Source organism: Gobius niger (genome assembly GCF_951799975.1).
Source record: "Gobius niger genome assembly, chromosome: 8".
NCBI lineage: Eukaryota > Metazoa > Chordata > Actinopteri > Gobiiformes > Gobiidae > Gobius > Gobius niger.
The window spans coordinates 6360386-6379945 of record NC_136859.1 but is presented as its reverse complement, the minus strand read 5'-3'; the positions used below and the strand labels follow the sequence as shown (position 1 = coordinate 6379945).

Genomic DNA, 19560 nt, shown 5'->3' with positions numbered 1-19560 from the left:
TTTATGGGCACATTTTAGGATCACTGTCTAGAAATGCCAGAAATCTAGCCTGCAAGTTCATAAAATTGATGCAAATGCTTTATATTTAGATGTTTTTTTCCATCTCAAATATATGAGCTTACAATGTACAATATAACAAATTCCGTTCTATTTCTTGAAAGTCACTCTGTTCTTGGTGCTGGTAATTAAACTACACCCATTTGCACCAACAGATTCTGCCACCACCCCCCACCCCCAACTAACCCCAGTCACACCACAAGCTCTGGTTATTCCCTCAGTCTCCCATCCAGACACTAACCAGGCCTAACCCTGCTTAGCGTCCGAGTTCAGACCTGATCAAGCCTTCACAAGAGGAAATGGTTTTCAATTTCCAGAAACTGCTTCTGGATCCCGACAAACCAGTTGAGAACCACCCTAACATTTCCAAAGAAACCACGGGACAAACTTGCGTAACAAGACTTTTGTTTGATAATGAGGGACATAAAAACATTGCTCACAACTGGAATACTCACTGCATCTGTACGTAAACATGTTCATTCTGGTTGAATTTTTCTTTTTTTTACAATATTACATCAACATTATGTATTGTCCAGATGCTGCGGTGGAAATATCAAAATCACTCCAGTGTGAATTTTCTATTCATTGTCACTGGACTCCAAAAGAAAAATTGTTTCAGGGAACAAACGTCTGCTTCGGAAAGTACTTTTATCATTAATTTTGCCCGAAAAACAAACAAAAAATGTTTTAAAGAAACTCCTCCTCACCCTCCATGAGCAGTGTCTGTCATTCCTCCAAGTTCGGGGCCTCCACCAGAAGATAAGAGAAGCATTTATTGAGCTCAGAGGCTTAGGGCAGTATTTTGGACTGTTTTTGGTCCAGGGATCTGCTGTAGCCACTCCTCCAGTTTGGGGGTTGCTCCATCTCTTCTCTGAGTCCCTGCTGTTTCTCTACTTTCTCGTGCTCCTGATGTTGCAATCACTTGGTATTGCTATGGCAACCACGACTGCTCTACTCTGCTCTTTGTCCATTTTGTCCGTCTATACCTCGAAGTCCTACAGGATCTTTGCTCTGCCACCTCTGATCTTGGGGTTTCCAGCCCATGCTCTGCACAGATGTTCCTGTACACCAGTGGTTCCCAACCAGGGGTAGGGGGATCCCTTGGGGTACTCGAGGACGTAGCAGGGAGTACTTGGGACTATTTCAGATTTAAAAAGAGCATTTTTGTGAATGGAAAAGCTATATTTTTGCAGTAAAATGTATAGGTTTATTTCAAACACAACATTTTGTTTTTAAATAGTTATTTTAAAGTGGCTGCTTTATAAATAAGCAGCAACAACTCACGAGGCAGAGAACACACAGAGTACCACTCAAGGGGTCCGCAAGACAATACAGGTTGGGAACCACTGCTGTACTCTATGCCAACCACTCCAAATAAGCTTTCCCTGCAGCATCTTACACACTGCAGTTATGAGCTGATTGTCTCAGGGGCCTCTTTTCACAGTCTGGGGTCTTATCTGGTGTGGTAGATCTGGGCCTCTATTGCTCTGGTGCTCAAGACCTGCTCCTGTGCAGCCATGATGAGCCTCTGTGCTTCAGTCCAGCTCTGTCTGGCCATTGGTATGATTTCTATGGGGAAAATGAATGTGAATTTTACTTCCTGAACCGTACTCTCCACTCGCTGTTGCACTCCTTAAGTGTCATTATTGAAACAGGATCAAATTTATTTTTATATTGTAGAATTAGAAACATATTTTTACAAGTGTCATTGTGATTTTTACGCAGGATTTTGATTGTGCATTTTTGTAAACCCAGATTTCTTATGTGGCCAGTGTGATTGAGCCAAAATATGTAATTGGATGAAATAAAGGTGCTTGTGTTCATTTGAGTCTGAAAACTGTTCATTGTCACATAAAAGAGGAGGAACAGATGTCAAAATGTGTTTACTTTTCCCCGCCACTAAATAAATTTAGTTGAAAAGTGCATTTGTGAGTTTTCATTGGGACTTTGTGAACGTGGTTGTTTGGTTTGGTTAAGGGATTTCCTGATCAGAAGAACATTTGCTGTTGCTTTGTTTCACTGTTTGTGACTGACACAGGAGACGTGAGCCTGATGTGCTGCGGTCATTAGTAAATGATTCTGATTCTGGAGGTATTTTGTCATGAGATGTTGAGAAAGTCAATGTTGAATTAAGTGCAGTTATTTTTTTCCGGCCATTAAGTATAAATGTGTTAATAAACAAACACACTTGTAGTGGAATCTCATATGTTGCATGATTTTTTATAAATCTTACTAGCTGAGACCCGGCCTTCGGCCGGGCCTCGCTAGTCTCCACATTTGATATTCTGAGATTATGAGTGATTACAAAGAAATGTCCAACCCGTCACACAGTTCAGCTGTAGACCAGTGGTTCCCAACCCATTCCAAAAACTATGGCCACGACAAATGTTTAAAAGAATGAAGGCAAAAAATAATTTCAAACAAACAGCAATTGGAGAGTTTGATGCACCCGTGCTCCTTTCTTATTAACTACAACGACAATATGCTATGTTATATGCTAAACTCAGGGAATAGAATTCAAGAGATAGTGGAATAATTATGGATAAATATGAGGGGTTGAGCTCTAACGGTTTGGGTCACGGTGCAGGACCCGTGGTTTGGTGCATCACGGTAGTGTACAATAAAACAAATAATGAGTAGGTTTAGAACTGAAATAGCCCAATGATCGTTGTTAGACAGTATTTATAACCTTACAATAAAATTGGCAATGCTTTCAAAGCTGCTTTAGAATAAAATGTACCTCTGGGCTCACAATACGTGAAAGCAAAATAGAAAACAAATGGTCCAGCAGCAAAGTAAAAAGAAAGAAAAGAAACTACGCAGTGCAGGCCATGTGCTCGTTAAGTGGTAGTGTCATTTTCGCTTTCACTCACACGGAGGATAAATCAGTCGGAGCAGCGCGTTTGATTAGAGGCTCGTGTTTGAGCAGGTTTTGGGCAGGAGAGACTTAAACAAAGACACGCAGATGTGTTTTGGAGGATGTACCTGTACCTGTGCGGAGCGTCTACAGCTGCAGTTTAGGGTGAGTGACGATGGCACACAGCGGCCTGTTTGGATGCGCGCGCGCACACACATACACGCCTGCGCACGCACACACACACACACACGCACGCACGCGCACACAGCCCTGTTTGGATGAACGCGCGCACACATACACGCACGGCCGCTCACACGCGCACACACACAAACGCGCGCGCACACACACAGCGCCCAGGTTGAAGGCGCGCACACGCACGGCAGTCAGATCTCGTGCACTCGCGTATTTGTGACGGTGGGTTGTCCTCGGACAGCAGCACCGCAGCACCGCGGCTTTCTGGTGTTCCCAAACGGTCTCCCATCCCAGTCCTAACCAGGCCCGTCCCTGCTTAGCTTCAAAGTCGGTATGGGAAATAAACATGGCGGCGCCCAGGCGGCGGCCATTGAGATAGCGTTTTCTATAATAGATTGTTGCATTTCTCAAAGACTTTCCTGCAATCAGTCTACAAAAGCAACACAGGTGCAAAAACTGCTACTAGGACTATCACGTGTGTAAAAACCCTTTGTAGGTTTTGGTGTTGGAAAAGTGTCCTTCACATCTTGACGTGTCTCCAACACATGTAAATGTATTGTCTCTGTCTCCAACACACTAATGAACTGTAGTCGCTGCCAGACTAATGTTAGTTAGCGCCTGAGTGGATGCAGAAGCGTTTGTTCTCCAGTCACACAGTCAGTTCCTCATGATGTAATGCTATTTAAACCGGGATGTTCTGTATTTCGGGCTCTGACTGTCCGAGTGCTTGGAGACATTCTGTCGGACCTTTTACTGCTTGCAAGGAATAAAACTTTGTCTTTGTTTCATCCCTCACTGGTGTCCACCAAAAGGAGACTTTTCTACAACACACTGTTTCACTCTCCTCCCTTCCTCTCTCTCTCTCTCTCCCTGTCCCTCGCTCTCCCCTCTCAAGCACCGGAAACCAAGGACAAAGTGAAAGCGAACAGAAGGTCCACAGTCTCTGAACGATGCCTCCCAAAAACGCAAGGGTTGCAATCCTAAATGCTCTTAAGAGCCTGGAAGATTCAAACTTCCGTGAGTTTTGCGACGAGTTGGCGACGGCCGAGGGAGATCTGCGCATCTGGCCCAGTGAGGTGGAGAAGAAGAGCCGCACCGAGGTCCTGAATGTCCTGCTGTCGCGCTGCAGCTCCGGAGCCGTGGACCGAGCCATTACGACTTTGAGAGACATCGGCTGCAACGACGAGGCGGAGGAACTGGGTGAGATGGACCTACACTCATGTTACAGCAGCCAGTGGTTCACAACTTTTCTGAGCTCGTGCTGCCTTTGAGTTTTTCACTTCTACTCAAAGTCCCCCTCGCTTTTTTAGAAATTGATCCCCTAATCTCAGATGTGTTGGTATTTAGTTGTATATCGGGATTAATATAAAGCAAAATCAGGCCTTTTGATGCATAATTCTCCTATTCTTAATAATATAAACAACAATTCCAAGTATCCGCCCCCAGCGCTCGTGTCGCCTGTTGTTAAGTCCCGCCCCTCGGTTTATCCCCGCTGTGTGTTTGTATTGCGCCTCACAAGGATCACAGAGCACTGTGTCATTGCCCATTCATTCCTTCAATGGCTGGTGGTGTCAATGGCAGGGGGCGAGTGAGCTTTTACGCACGGCACGAGTCTCCCCAGCTTTTACGCACGGCACGAGTCTCCCCAGCTTTTACGCACGGCACGAGTCTCCCCAGTTTTTACGTACAGCACGAATCTCCCCAGCTTTTACGCACGGCACGAGTCTCCCCAGCGGCTACGAGTGAGATCAGAGGAGGATCAGTTTTCAAAACATACACAGGATTGTGATTGTTTAGCACTGGTTCTCCTACTTCATAATGTGGCACTCAAAGCCATCTGCATTTTTAGGTTCTGTTCATTATAATTTGAGATTTAGACCAGTTTGTCCAATAGTTCTTTTTAGAGATTTACTTTGAGTACCACTCGTCTACGGCACATTTTCCAAGCAGTTATAGTATCCAAAAATAAATCAGCAATGTTCACAGGACATCAAATATCATTAAAAATCATCTAAATTCCTGATGTACAGCCATTATCCCCAGCAGATACAAAACCCAAAGCCTTTAAAGAAGTTCAATTCACAACATATATGATTCAAGACATGTTCACTTCCATCATGGCGTTCGGTTCCAAAACATGCACAGTTTTATATTCAACCAAACAAGGTCTGCTTTAACCTGCTGTGATCGTGTAGACCAAATCATTGCAACTTAATTTTCCCTATTTAAAATGTTTTGGTTTACTTTTTGTGTTTTAGCCGCAGAAGCCGGTGCAGACCGGTCACAGCCAGCACCGAGGAGGGACACATCCCGCTCACCACTTCCAGCCAGTAAGTGTTACAATAATTAAGCTATGGTTTGGTGCACACAGTTTAGAAAGGCAGACAAACAGAAGTAGTAGTAATAGTGTTATAATAGTTGTAAGACGTAGCCGTAACAACAGTTAGTATAGTTTAATTTTCAGATCAAGACCACGAGATAGATTGGAGACTTTCATTCAGTGAATCGCGATGTTTGATTTCTGCAAAAAATTGCGATCTGGCTGGGTTTAGTGGTATTACTAAAGTACTGAAAATGTGAACTGAACCAAATGATTTTGTGAACCTGTTGTAACTGTAAGGCCAGAGTCATAGTCGTACAGTCTTTAATCCCAATCTATTTTCTCCTGTGGCCATTAACCAGTTCTCTGCCATCCACCACCTGTGAGTTGTGTTTTACTCAACCAGATCTTCACGTATATTTTCAGAAACTGCAAGGTCTTTGTTTTCAAATGAGGCCTTGCACTGGCCTACAGGCTGGAGACAAAAATAAAAACACAACAAAAAAGCAACAAAAACACGTTTTTTTAAGACAAAAACAAGCCACAATGACTAATTGATCTTAGGTCTTAGCTTTCAAATGAAGCCTATCGGCTGTATTTACTCCAGTCAAGGAGCTTTTAGATTTGTGTATAGCAGAGACATAGCACTCAGTTAAGGTGAGGGTTAAGCTCCGTCAGTGGAATCTCTATAGCTTAAAAACTCCTGCTGATAAACTGATGTGTATATTTGTTTCTTCCAGAGCCATCGTTGAGCAGAGACGACTCCAGCCCCACTCCCCGAAATGATCCCAAGGAGCTGCTGTCGTCTGTTCGTCCGGACTTCGTTAAAAATGTGTCTGGGGCCGTGCTCGACCAACTGCTGGACCGACTTCTGAGGCAGAAGCTGCTGAACGAAGGGGAGATGGAGAGTGCGAACCAGAAAGGACGAGCGGAAAAGGCCCGATATGTGGTGGACACTGTCCTGGGGAAGGGCCCAGAGGCTGCTTCATTTCTGATAGAGGAATACTGTGAACTCGATCCCTGTTCAGAGCTCTGCGACAAACTCAGACTGTAGCTGATGGGAGCGGGACGTCCCGTGCTCGGCAGCCAAATATGAGATTTAAATATTTTGATTACCCACTGCAACAATAACGTTTTCTGTGTCGAACCTTTTTTTGTAGTGATGCACGATAATGCCAATTTGAACCGATAACCGATAATTCAGCATGTCCCGATACCGATAACCGATAATGACACCGATAATTATGTATATATATTTGCACTTTATTTTGTGACAAGAACTCAATGTAACAGTTCACAGTTCTGCCCAAAATGTATTAACTCTACCAAGCAATATACAAGTGTATAAATATTAATCAAATAATGAGTTTTACTTTGGGTTTGGGTCTCCACCTTTTTCTAAAGCTCTGTTTTTTTTTACAGTTCCATCATCTATTTAAAAAAATAAATACATCATACTAATGAATTCTTATTTACAATACTGGAATATAAACATTATAGTATTTCACTGAGTCTAGAGGCGTCTCTGACATGAGGGAGAAGTGATGCCAAATCTGTGACAGATTCAACTTTGACTAATACGATACTAAAGCACAAAACAAGACTCTCTCGTGCATTGGGCTCATTTATGCATTTGTGCCTCGTGCGGCACTTTCTATGACTCTGTATCTATAGGCAAATATCGTGATAATTTTGTTAATCGCAATTATTTTGGCCAAGATAACCGTGACCCCAAATTTCATTATCGTCCCATCCCTTCTGATGACACAAAGGTTCCGTAGGTGTACCGGTCATGGGCTTTTTTTTTTTTTTTCAGATTATTTTTAACTTGTGATGTTTCATTAATACCGGCAGTACCTCATTCACAGAACACAACACTTTGGGATACGCATTGACCACAATCTGAAACAGTGGCAAGTTATTACAGTGGGATATTATGAATGTTTTAACCATGTATCTCCCAGTTTTTAAGGAAAATTCCTCAAATCAAGGCTGTAGTGAGCCATGGTCTATTAGGTCTGTGTGCTCCTATAGGCACCACCTCTAGAGCCGGTATGGTCCTATACCTGCTTTTTCTTTGGTTTAAATTGCAAATAAAAAGCAAAGGGAACCACCCATACAGCCACTGCGTCAATGAAAGGTGAAATCCACACTAATACCTTTTTTCTTCTTTTTTACATAAAAAGTTGCATGGTGCACTTTTAAAAGCATAAATGTAGCGTCCTAACCCCAGTCACACCACAAGCTCTGGTTATTCCCTCAGTCTCCCATTCAGACACTAACCAGGCCTAACCCTGCTTAGCGTCCGAGTTCAGACCTGATCAAGCCTTCACAAGAGGAAATGGTTTTCAATTTCCAGAAACTGCTTCTGGATCCTGACAAACCAGTTGAGAACCACCCTAGCACTTCGAAAGAAACCACAGGACAAACTTGCGTAACAAGACTTTTGTTTGATAATGAGGGACAAAAAATCAGTGCTCACAACTGGAATACTCACTGCATCTGTACGTAAACATGTTCATTCTGGTTGAATTCTTATTTTTTACAATATTACATCAACATTATGTGTTGTCCAGATGCTGCGGTGGAAATGCCAAAATCACTCCAGGGTGAATTTTCTATTCATTGTCACTGAACTCCAAAAGAAAAATTGTTTCAGGGAACAAACGTCTGCTTCGGAAAGTACTTTTATCATTAAGTTTGCCCGAAAAAACAAACAAAAAATGTTTTAAAGAAACTTCTCCTCACCCTCCACGAGCAGTGTCTGTCATTCCTCCAAGTTCGGGGCCTCCACCAGAAGATAAGAGAAGCATTTATTGAGCTCAGAGGCTTAGGGCAGTATTTTGGACTGTTTTTGGTCCAGGGATCTGCTGTAGCCACTCCTCCAGTTTGGGGGTTGCTCCATCTCTTCTCTGAGTCCCTGCTGTTTCTCTACTTTCTCGTGCTCCTGATGTTGCAATCACTTGGTATTGCTATGGCAACCACGACTGCTCTACTCTGCTCTTTGTCCATTTTGTCCGTCTATACCTCGAAGTCCTACAGGATCTTTGCTCTGCCACCTCTGATCTTGGGGTTTCCAGCCCATGCTCTGCACAGATGTTCCTGTACACCAGTGGTTCCCAACCAGGGGTAGGGGGATCCCTTTGGGTACTCGAGGACGTAGCAGGGAGTACTTGGGACTATTTCAGATTTAAAAAGAGCATTTTTGTGAATGGAAAAGCTATATTTTTGCAGTAAAATGTATAGGTTTATTTCAAACACAACATTTTGTTTTTAAATAGTTATTTTAAAGTGGCTGCTTTATAAATAAGCAGCAACAACTCACGAGGCAGAGAACACACAGAGTACCACTCAAGGGATCCGCAAGACAAAAAAGGTTGGGAACCACTGCTGTACTCTATGCCAGCCACTCCAAATAAGCTTTCCCTGCAGCATCTTACACACTGCAGTTATGAGCTGATTGTCCCAGGGGCCTCTTTTCACAGTCTGGGGTCTTGTCTGGTGTGGTAGATCTGGGCCTATATTGCTCTGGTGCTCAAGACCTGCTCCTGTGCAGCCATGATGAGCCTCTGTGCTTCAGTCCAGCTCTGTCTGGCCATTGGTATGATTTCTATGGGGAAAATGAATGTGAATTTTACTTCCTGAACTGTACTCTCCACTCGCTGTTGCACTCCTTAAGTGTCATTATTGAAACCGGATCAAATTTATTTTTATATCGTAGAATTAGAAACATATTTTTTACAAGTGTCATTGTGATTTTTACGCAGGATTTTGATTGTGCATTTTTGTAAACCCAGATTTCTTATGTGGCCAGTGTAAATGCTGTGATTGGGCCAAAATATGTAATTGGATGAAATAAAGGTGCTTGTGTTCATTTGAGTCTGAAAACTGTTCATTGTCACATAAATGAGGAGGAACAGATGTCAAAATGTGTTTACTTTTCCCCGCCACTAAAAACATTTAGTTGAAAAGTGCATATGTGAGTTTTTATTGGGACTTTGTGAATGTGGTTGTTTGATTTGGTGAAGGGATTTCCTGATCAGAAGAACATTTGCTGTTGCTTTGTTTCACTGTTTGTGACTGACACAGGAGACGTGAGCCTGATGTGCTGCTCCGAAAACAACTCTTTTGTGCGGTCATTAGTAAATGATTCTGATTCTGGAGGTATTTTGTCATGAGATGTTGAGAAAGTCAATGTTGAATTAAGCCATTACGTATAAATGTCTTAATAAACAAACAAACAAACAAACAAACAAACAAACAAACAAACAAACAAACAAACAAACACACTTGTAATGGAATTTCATATGTTGCATGATTTTCAGAAATCTTGCATTTCTTAAAGAATTTCCTGCAATCAGTCTACAAAAGCAATACAGGTGCAAAAACTGCTACTAGGACTATCACGTGTTTGTAAAAACCCTTTGTAAGTTTTGGTGTTGGAAAAGTGTCCTTGACATCTTGATGTGTCTCCAACACATGTAAATGTATTGTCTCTGTCTCCAACACACTAATGAACTGTAGTCGCTGCCAGACTAATGTTAGTTAGCGCCTGAGTGGATGCAGAAGCGTTTGTTCTGTTGTCAGTTCCTCATGATGTAATTCTATTTAAACTGGGACAGGGACGGACTGGCCATATATCCATTCTGGAAGAGCACAGAAGGGCCACTGGCTAAAGGGCCACCGGTCCCGCCTTAACCGAACTTTACCCAAATCTAAAAGCTAAAATGAAAAGCCTAAAAATAGCGACAAAAGAGGATGAAAAGAAAACAAAAATGTGCCAGAAAAGCAACACAAAAAGTGACGAAAAATGTGATGAAAAGTCAACAAAAACACGACAACAAAGCAATGAAAAGGCCACAAAAACGTGACAAAAACATAACAGAAAAAATGTGACCAAAACACAACAAAAAGCCACAAAAAATAAAAAACAACAACAATATGATAAGAAATGTGGCGACTTGACAAAAAGTTACAATCACTCTTGTAGGTCTTAGCTTTCAAATGAGGCGCTACATTGTTGCTCTCCAGTCGAGAAGCTTTTAGATTTGGGTAAAGCCGAGCTGGAGAAAATACGCTCCGTTAAGGCGGGTGGTAAGTGCACATTTACATTAATTTGGGCCAGGCTGGTCAGAGTCCAGGGCTGTTTTTCAGTTCCAGTCCGCCCCTGAACTGGGATGTTCTGTATTTCGGGCTCTGACTGTCCTAGTGCATGGGGACACTCTGTGGGACCTTTTACTGCTTGCAAGGAATAAAACTTTGTCTTTGTTTCATCCCTCACTGGTGTCCACCAAAAAGAGACTTTTCTACAACACACTGTTTCACTCTCCTCCCTTCCTCTCTCTCTCTCTCTCTCCCTGTCCCTCGCTCTCCCAAATCTCGCACCGGAAACCAAGGACAAAGTGAAAGCGAACAGAAGATCCACACAGTCTCTGAACGATGCCTCCCAAAAACGCGAGGGTTGCAATCCTAAATGCTCTTAAGAGCCTGGAAGATTCAAACTTCCGTGAGTTTTGCGACGAGTTGGCGACGCCCGGGGGAGATCCGCGCATCTGGCCCAGTGAGGTGGAGAAGAAGAGCCGCACCGAGGTTTTCCAGTTGGACTTGTATAAACACTGGTAACATCAGTGTAGTCAGGTTTGTTTGAGGAGAATCAGTTCCTCCTCCAGCTGTTAGGCTCCACCCCTCCGCTGTAAAGATACTATAATACGTGACAGAACATTTCCGGGAGGACACCCGCGCGCACTTGTCTTGCGTGAGCCGTCATGCCAGGTTCCCGGACCCTGATCGCGAACGCTCTGGAGGATCTGAGCCCGGGGGACTTCGACAAGTTCTCTGCTCGGCTGATGGAGCAGCGGGATGACGAACATAAACCGGCGCGCTTCAAACAGGGCCAGCTGCATGGGAAGAACCACCAGGGGCTGGCTAACCTCCTGGCGGACTCTTTCCCGGTACATGCTGTGTCAATTACCGTGGCGCTGCTCAGAGCCATCGACGCGCACCGGGTGGCAGACGACCTGGGTGAGTGCGTGCGCCTTTACGCACGGGGAGTGACTGTTCAGCTGCAAAACCAACATAGGATTTGTTAGTCTCGTGTCACTCTGGTGTTATGTAACCATTTTTTACTTTCAGTTTCTATTTCTGTTTGAAACAAGGCGACTGTTGCATTAACCTGTTGATCCAAGGATTTGCACTGGTGGTTTAATGACGTCAACTATTTTAGACTTTAGTCATTTCTTTTTAGAGTGATTTAGATCTGTTTTTCCGACCTGCCCAAAAAGTATCACATTTGTTATGATTGTAATTCTTTCTGTCTGTTTGTTTTCTGTTTGCAGAAAAGGAAGCCAAGGATCTGCTTGCGCCCAAGAGTCAAAGCTGTGAGAAATTTCTGCTTTAGCTTTGTTAACACATTTGCTTAAGAAATATTTCCTGGAGCGCACAGGAGGCCTATTCTAATGTGCATCCAGTTTATAGTTTACTTGAAGAAGCAGACATGTAGCCCATCCTAGAACCTATTACTCTCAGGTATAAGCTTTCCACTACAATTACTGCTATACTACGATTACGACGACTACTACTTCTCCTACTGCTATCTATACTACAATAACACTTCAGCTATTACTACTACTAGAAGAAAAAAAGAGGATTTTTCGAGGATACATCCTCTTTTCAAATGAAAGACTTAGCCTGGCATCTGGAGTCTGTGGTTGATCTAAATATTGCAAATGAGACATTGAGTCTCCAGGGACTCTGGCCCTGCTTCACTTTGTCAACACTCAATGCTGTAAATGGGTGTGAAATGTGCATATAGCTATATTCTTTGAACAATTTGAATACACAGGAGGGACTGTGAGAGCTAGAAACAAGTTTGGGCCAAAACAAATAAATGTCACCATTTGAACATCGAAAATCAGGTACCCCAGCTTAAATATATGATGAGTTAACACTTAATTCATCATAAAAACTAGTACTAGTACTAACTAGTATTTAACTGTGGTAGTTGAGTAGTTTTTAAGTGTTAGTGACACTTATTGAATTGTTCATAATTAGGGTTGGGTACCGTTAAACAGTACTTGGTACCGACTGAAAAGTTCCGGTAAGGAGGGATATTGAAAAACAAATATTTTTTGCCACGTTTCGGTACTTTACTCACCAAACGTCAATACAGGACCCGCAGTGAGTCTAAAAAAAAGAACATGAATGTGTGAGCAGATAATTAGCCGCTTCAGCGCAAATGCAGCTGCTTTCCTAAAGCGAGGCAAGGCTATAACTTACTGACACTTTTGCAATTATTAGAGATGGGAGTGTCGGTCTGCGGCAGGTCTGAGCCAGGACTCAACCAGGAAATATATATCAGTTATAAACCAGGACTAAACCGGGACTGAAAAAGACATGAGAGGTTCTCAGGCAATTTGAAAAGCACAATAAAGTAGTGGTATTGAAGAACAGTACCCAGCCCTCTTCATGGGTTAACTCTTCATTTATTAAGGCTAAATAAGGTGTATTTATTATAAAGTGTTACCCAACCGGTAGGAAGTAAGCATGGCCAACCGACTATGTACCACAACCCCATAGTAGTAGTAGTAGTAGAAGCTGTTATAATGGCAGTAATAGTGGCTGCTGCCTTTACCTATTTGTTTTTATTATCTTACATGCAGTAGTTTCATTAGTGGCAGTTGTTGTAGGTCAATACACATAATAACATAAATTAAAAGTATGTCGCAGGTGAAGGAGGTCACACGTGCCCCACATTCAACACAAACTGCTGGAACGACCCAGCGCTGTATGTAGTAATGTTAGTAGTAGTAGTGGAAGCCACACCATTTTAAAAATACTTTTGTAGTAGCATTAGCCTTTGTAGCACTAGTGGTAGTAGCCTAGCAGTAGTAGTAGTAGTAGTAGTAGTAGTAGTTGTTGTTGTTGCAGAGGTAAAAGTGGAAGTTGAAGTGGCAGTGAGAGTCATATTAGCATAGTACAATACAGATTGTCGACATTTACATTACAAGAAATAGGCCACCGTTATTACATACTAAGATATGTTCTTACCTGAGCTTAGACAAGTTGATGTGTACCTGTCTGGTCTTTGTGCGTGCCCTCAGTCACGCAAAAAGTCCAAAGATGTTGTTAGCATTTAGCCTCTCCCAGCAAAGGCATAGCTCCAATCTGGGGTGAGTTAGAAGCTAAAGCTGTTCCACGTTTTCCCTATTTCAATTTCAATACAGTTACGTGAGCCTTTACACAATCCAAGGTTTAGTTACACAACATTAAACATGGCGTAATAACGATATGACTGTGCGGACGTCGAATTACCCTAGATGTTACTACGCTTCACAATATAGTGCCCTTTTTTTTCCACTTAGAAAATCGGCATGTTTGATTTTCTGTAACTAGACTTTGGATCGTGTAACTTTTCACGTAACTGTATTGAAATAGGGAAAACGTGGAACAGCTTTAGCTTCTAACATCACCCCAGTTTGGAGCTACGCCTTTGCTGGGAGAGGCTAAATGCTAACAATTAGCGTGAGTGAGCGCACGCACAAAGACCAGACAGGTACACATCAACTCGTCTAAGCTCAGGTAAGAACATATCTCAGTATGAAAAAACGCTGGCCTGTTCCTGGCCACTGGAGCTACATAATATATAATTACATTTGCTTTTAAATAATGACAGTTTTCTTATTTTGCAGCCGCTGGAGCGTCTCCTGCTCCCGCCAGGAGTGATGCAGCTGGCAGAGCGGCGGGTGCTGCTGCTCGCGGTAAGTCCATTTCTTATTTCCGTGGAGATTGGTTCTCAACCTTTGTTACTCGTGACCCCTATAGAGCATGTTTTGCTTTCGAACAGGGTTGAGAACCGTGAGTTTAGTATGTTTTTATTACTTTACTTTTCTCTGGATGTCGCGCTCTGTCAAAAAACGTTGCTTAAAAACAGCCATGTTAGAATGCGCTCGTCTGCCCCTTTTTATTTATTTATTTATTAATTTACAGGTCGTCATATTATTAAAATATCATGAAAAGTTCATTTATTTCTGAAATTCAACTTAAACTGTGAAACTAATACATGATAAAGACTCATGACATGCAAAGTGACATAAGTCAAGCCTTTGTTTGTTATAATTTTGATGATTATGGCTTACAGTCCATTTGCAAAAAAATTCTGAGATTTTTAATTTGGGGCCATAAGAATCAAAATTATAACAAATAAAGGCTACATATCTCACTTTGCATGTAATGAGTCTATCATATATTAGTTTCACAGTTTATGTATTTATTTATTTGACAGGGACATTGCACAACAAATGTGTTGCACCGACCAGAGATGGCTACAAGCTAGTTTTCATCTGTAGTCCCTGGGCAGAGGCAAAGGGACAGCAAGTTTATACAGTGGCCAATGAGCGTTCTTACTTAAAGGATTAGTTCACAATTTTTCCATACTGAGACATGTTCTTACCTGAGCTTAGACGTTGATACCTGTCTGGTCTTTGTGCCCGTGGAAGAGCGTGGTCACTTCCAACTTCACCCCCATTTGGAGCTATAGGAATACATTGGGAAAGGCCAAATGCTAACAACATCTTTGGTCGTTTTGTGTGACTGAGGGCACGCACACAAAGACCAGACAGGTACGCATCAACTCGTCTAAGCTCAGTCAAGAATGTATATCAGCCAGTAAAAACGGTGAACTATTCCTTTAAGAGTCCATTCACAATATAAATACATATAAAATACATGTAAAGCACTGGCAAAAGGATCACATCAACAAACATTCACTACTCTGATTAACCAGTTTTTGCCATTTTATACTCACTACTGCCACCTCAGGCCATGTGTGTAACTGCACCTTCTATATTCAGCTTGTTCATGACGGCAATTCGACCCGAAGTGACACCTTTTTGAGTGACAGTGCAGGATTTCTGCAGGTCTGAGCTCATTCTACACATTAAGACATGGCTGGAACATGTAGGTGGTGGAAAATACATAATTTAAACATTTTTAAATAACAGAAGTAAATGCACTTTTTCATGATACTACATATTATAATTATATGACGAGCACCTGTATAGGCCTCATTTTTGATGCGTTTTTGTCAGTCTTTTTAAAAAAAAATGTTTTTTTTTGTTGCTTCCTTCATCGCTTCTTCCCCTTGATTTTTTTTTTATACAGTGTTTTTTGTGGCTCTTTTTTTAGTGTGTCTATTTTGTTCCTCATTTTTGTCACTGTTTTCACACTTTGTTCAGATGGGGGTTAAGAGGTTAATACATCCTTTGGCGAACAAATGCCACGTAAAAAAAAGCTGCTTTATCCATATATGCCTTTCTATTGTTGATCAGTTTGTCTGCGTTTGAGTGAGTGAACAAACCCACTGTAAGAATTTAGAGCGTAATAGTCGAAGTCTGTGAATGTCCGTCAGCTGGAGCCTGAATGCCACACACACACTGGCACTAACCGATCCTCTCTCTCTCTCCTGCAGAGGGGCACTTCGTGGACAGGAACCGCAAAGAGTTGATTGATCGCGTGTCCAACATAGCGCCCATCCTGGATCATCTGCATTACACGGGTGTTCTGGGGGACGAGCAATACAGCAACGCCATGGCAGAAAGCACCACACAGGCCAAGATGAGGTTGCTCTTCAATGGCCCTCTGAAGTCGGGAGGAGTCAGAGGCAAAGACGAGCTCCTGTCTGCGCTGAAGAAGCATGAGCGTTACCTCATCGAGGATCTGGAGGAGAACGAGGGCTAGACTCGTCCCTCTCCACGGCTTCTGCCACACATTGGTCTGAGGATTTTTGTGTCATCAGATTTGAATCAATCCCCACACTCTGCTTTAGTTGCAGAAGAACCTTTATTCTGACCCTGTTCTGTTCAGATTTTTTCATTTTAAATCGTGTTTTAGATTGGGTATATTATGCAAATGTAGGGCTTTTTCCGTGTTACAATGTGCATAAACATTCGATATGCACTCCTAGGGATGGAACGCTAAACAATAATATCGTGAAGAGCGATAAAAATCTGGCAATTAATCTATCGCCACATTTTTCGATTATCGTGATTATCGTGCTAGAACATAATCGCTAAATCCATCTGACAACCAGTGCTGGTAACTTTACCGGGAGTGGCTACGTGGGCAGTATTTAAGATTTCAGTAGATTAGTTCCTCATCTAAAGCCATTCTTTGATTATCCACGGCATAAATAGCATTTTCTGTGTCGAGCTGCTCATTAGCTGCATGTTTTGTATTGATGACAATAGTATAGTCCAAAATGTGCCTTTAAATACTTACCTTTCATTCAATATGACATATACAGCAGACAATGAAGAGGAATATTTAATAATTGCCCAATCCCCATCATTTCTGCAGTTTCAGTGATTTTTTTAAAACCATAGATACAGATACAGGCATCTCTGGAATCGCCAATATATGGTCATGTTTAAAAACAGTTACGGGGGAAAACCATTTGGAGAAAAATCTAAACTTTCGCTCATATTTTCACTTTAACAAATGCTGAAGTACTGATATATATTTCTACCCAATACAGATACAGAGACATAGAGAGGAGCAAAGTGGTTCAACAGCCCATAAATACATAAATAACCGAGAATGCTAACATGATGCTACATGTTAGCATTGTGCTAATGCTAACGCTAGCTACGACTGCCGTTTCTTTTTTTGCTTCTACTGAACAATCTGCTGTGGAAAAATCCATATGGACCCGATTTAGACTTGACTTTATTTGTATCTGATAAATAAGTTCATATTCCACCAGAAAATGGCTAAAAAGAGTGGAAAATTGTGTTTCCCCAAAGATTCTGGTTTTCCCCCTCGGCGAAGCCACGCCTCTTTCTATGACTCTGTATCTATAGGCAAATATCGTGATAATATTGTTAATCGCAATTATTTTGGCCAAGATAACCGTGACCCCAAATTTCATTATCGTCCCATCCCTTCTGATGACACAAAGGTTCCGTAGGTGTACCGGTCATGGGCTTTTTTTTCTTTTTTTTTCCAGATTATTTTTAACTTGTGATGTTTCATTAATACCGGCAGTACCTCATTCACAGAAAACAACACTTTGAGATACACATTGACCACAATCTAAAACAGTGGCAAGTTATTACAGTGGGATATTATGAATGTTTTAACCATGTATCTCCCAGTTTTTAAGGAAAATTCCTCAAATCAAGGCTGTAGTGAGCCATGGTCTATAAGGTCTGTGTGCTCCTATAGGCACCACCTCTAGAGCCAGTATGGTCCTATACCTGCTTTTTCTTTGGTTTCAATTGCAAACAATAAAAGAGGAAGCCACAAAGTTAAAATGTTTCTGCACTTAAAGGTACACTTGGCAACTTTTTATGTAAAAACAAGTTGATATTAATACGTATTTGACCTTTCAGTGACCCAGCAGATGCTTGGGTGGTCAGCAGCGCCTTTTACTAACCATCCTGATGACCTGTAGGATCCAGGATCCATTGTTTTTTAGGTTTTCACTGCTGATGGAACCGTATCCATGGTTACATATGCATTCCATTATAAAAACCTACCAGAAACTCTAAAAACATTAAATAAAATTGATCCTGATGTATAGTAGGAGCCACCGAGATGGAAAGTAAAGGGAACCACCCATACAGCCACTGGGTCAATGAAAGGTGAAATCCACACTAATACCTTTTTTCTTTTCTTTTTTACATAAAAAGTTGCATGGTGCACCTTTAAAAGCATATATGTAGCGTCCAAATTCTTCACAGGGACGAGTTTATGGGCACATTTTAGGATCACTGTCTAGAAATGCCAGAAATCTAGCCTGCAAGTTCATAAAATTGATGCAAATGCTTTATATTTAGATGTTTTTTTCCATCTCAAATATATGAGCTTACAATGTACAATATAACAAATTCCGTTCTATTTCTTGAAAGTCACTCTGTTCTTGGTGCTGGTAATTAAACTACACCCATTTGCACCAACAGATTCTACCACCACCCCCCACCCCCAACTAACCCCAGTCACACCACAAGCTCTGGTTATTCCCTTCCTGTCTCCCATCCAGACACTAACCAGGCCTAACCCTGCTTAGCGTCCGAGTTCAGACCTGATCAAGCCTTCACAAGAGGATATGGTTTTCAATTTCCAGAAACTGCTTCTGGATCCTGACAAACCAGTTGAGAACCACCCTAGCATTTCCAAAGAAACCACAGGACAAACTTGCGTAACAAGACTTTTGTTTGATAATGAGGGACATAAAAACATTGCTCACAACTGGAATACTCACTGCATCTGTGCGTAAACATGTTCATTCTGGTTGAATTATTATTTTTTACAATATTACATCAACATTATGTGTTGTCCAGATGCTGCGGTGGAAATGCCAAAATCACTCCAGGGTGAATTTTCTATTCATTGTCACTGGACTCCAAAAGAAAAATTGTTTCAGGGAACAAACGTCTGCTTCGGAAAGTACTTTTATCATTAAGTTTGCCCGAAAAACAAACAAAAAATGTTTTAAAGAAACTCCTCCTCACCCTCCACGAGCAGTGTCTGTCATTCCTCCAAGTTCGGGGCCTCCACCAGAAGATAAGAGAAGCATTTATTGAGCTCGGAGGCTTAGGGCAGTATTTTGGACTGTTTTGGTCCAGGGATCTGCTGTAGCCACTCCTCCAGTTTGGGGGTTGCTCCATCTCTTCTCTGAGTCCCTGCGGTTTCTCTACTTTCTCGTGCTCCTGATGTTGCAATCACTTGGTATTGCTATGGCAACCACGACTGCTTTACTCTGCTCTTTGTCCATTTTGTCCATCCTCGAAGTCCTACAGGATCTTTGCTCTGCCACCTCTGATCTTGGGGTTTCCAGCCCATGCTCTGCACAGATGTTCCTGTACACCAGTGGTTCCCAACCAGGGGTAGGGGGATCCCTTGGGGTACTCGAGGACGTAACAGGGAGTACTTGGGACTATTTCAGATTTAAAAAGAGCATTTTTGTGAATGGAAAAGCTATATTTTTGCAGTAAAATGTATAGGTTTATTTCAAACACAACATTTTGTTTTTAAATAGTTATTTTAAAGTGGCTGCTTTATAAATAAGCAGCAACAACTCACGAGGCAGAGAACACACAGAGTACCACTCAAGGGGTCCGCAAGACAAAAAAGGTTG

The 19560-nt window shown here is 42.0% G+C and overlaps 2 protein-coding genes across 2 annotated transcripts in view; one reads left to right on the top strand and one right to left on the bottom strand.

Moving 5' to 3' along the window:
* LOC306966322 (uncharacterized protein) overlaps positions 1-18658 on the bottom strand; it is a 67990-nt gene extending 49332 nt beyond the window's left edge. Inside the window, exon 1 of the mRNA XM_079561047.1 lies at positions 18367-18658. The gene's annotated coding sequence lies outside the window, so the exon portion shown is untranslated. The remainder of the gene's footprint in view (positions 1-18366) is intronic.
* Positions 11160-11839, top strand: LOC306966947 (uncharacterized protein). The gene is made up of 2 exons (XM_079561807.1): positions 11160-11447; positions 11762-11839. The coding sequence occupies exons 1-2, from the start codon at positions 11192-11194 to the stop codon at positions 11821-11823; spliced, it is 318 nt and encodes a 105-aa protein (XP_079417933.1). The 5' UTR covers positions 11160-11191; the 3' UTR covers positions 11824-11839.
* Positions 18659-19560: the final 902 nt, after the last annotated feature.

Coding starts and splice junctions, on each gene's coding strand:
- LOC306966947 (XM_079561807.1), top strand. CDS start 11,192: ATGCCAGGTTCCCGGACCCTGATCGCGAACGCTCTGGAGGATCTGAGC. Junction 11,448..11,761: donor CCGGGTGGCAGACGACCTGG/GTGAGTGCGTGC, acceptor TTCTGTTTGCAG/AAAAGGAAGCCAAGGATCTG.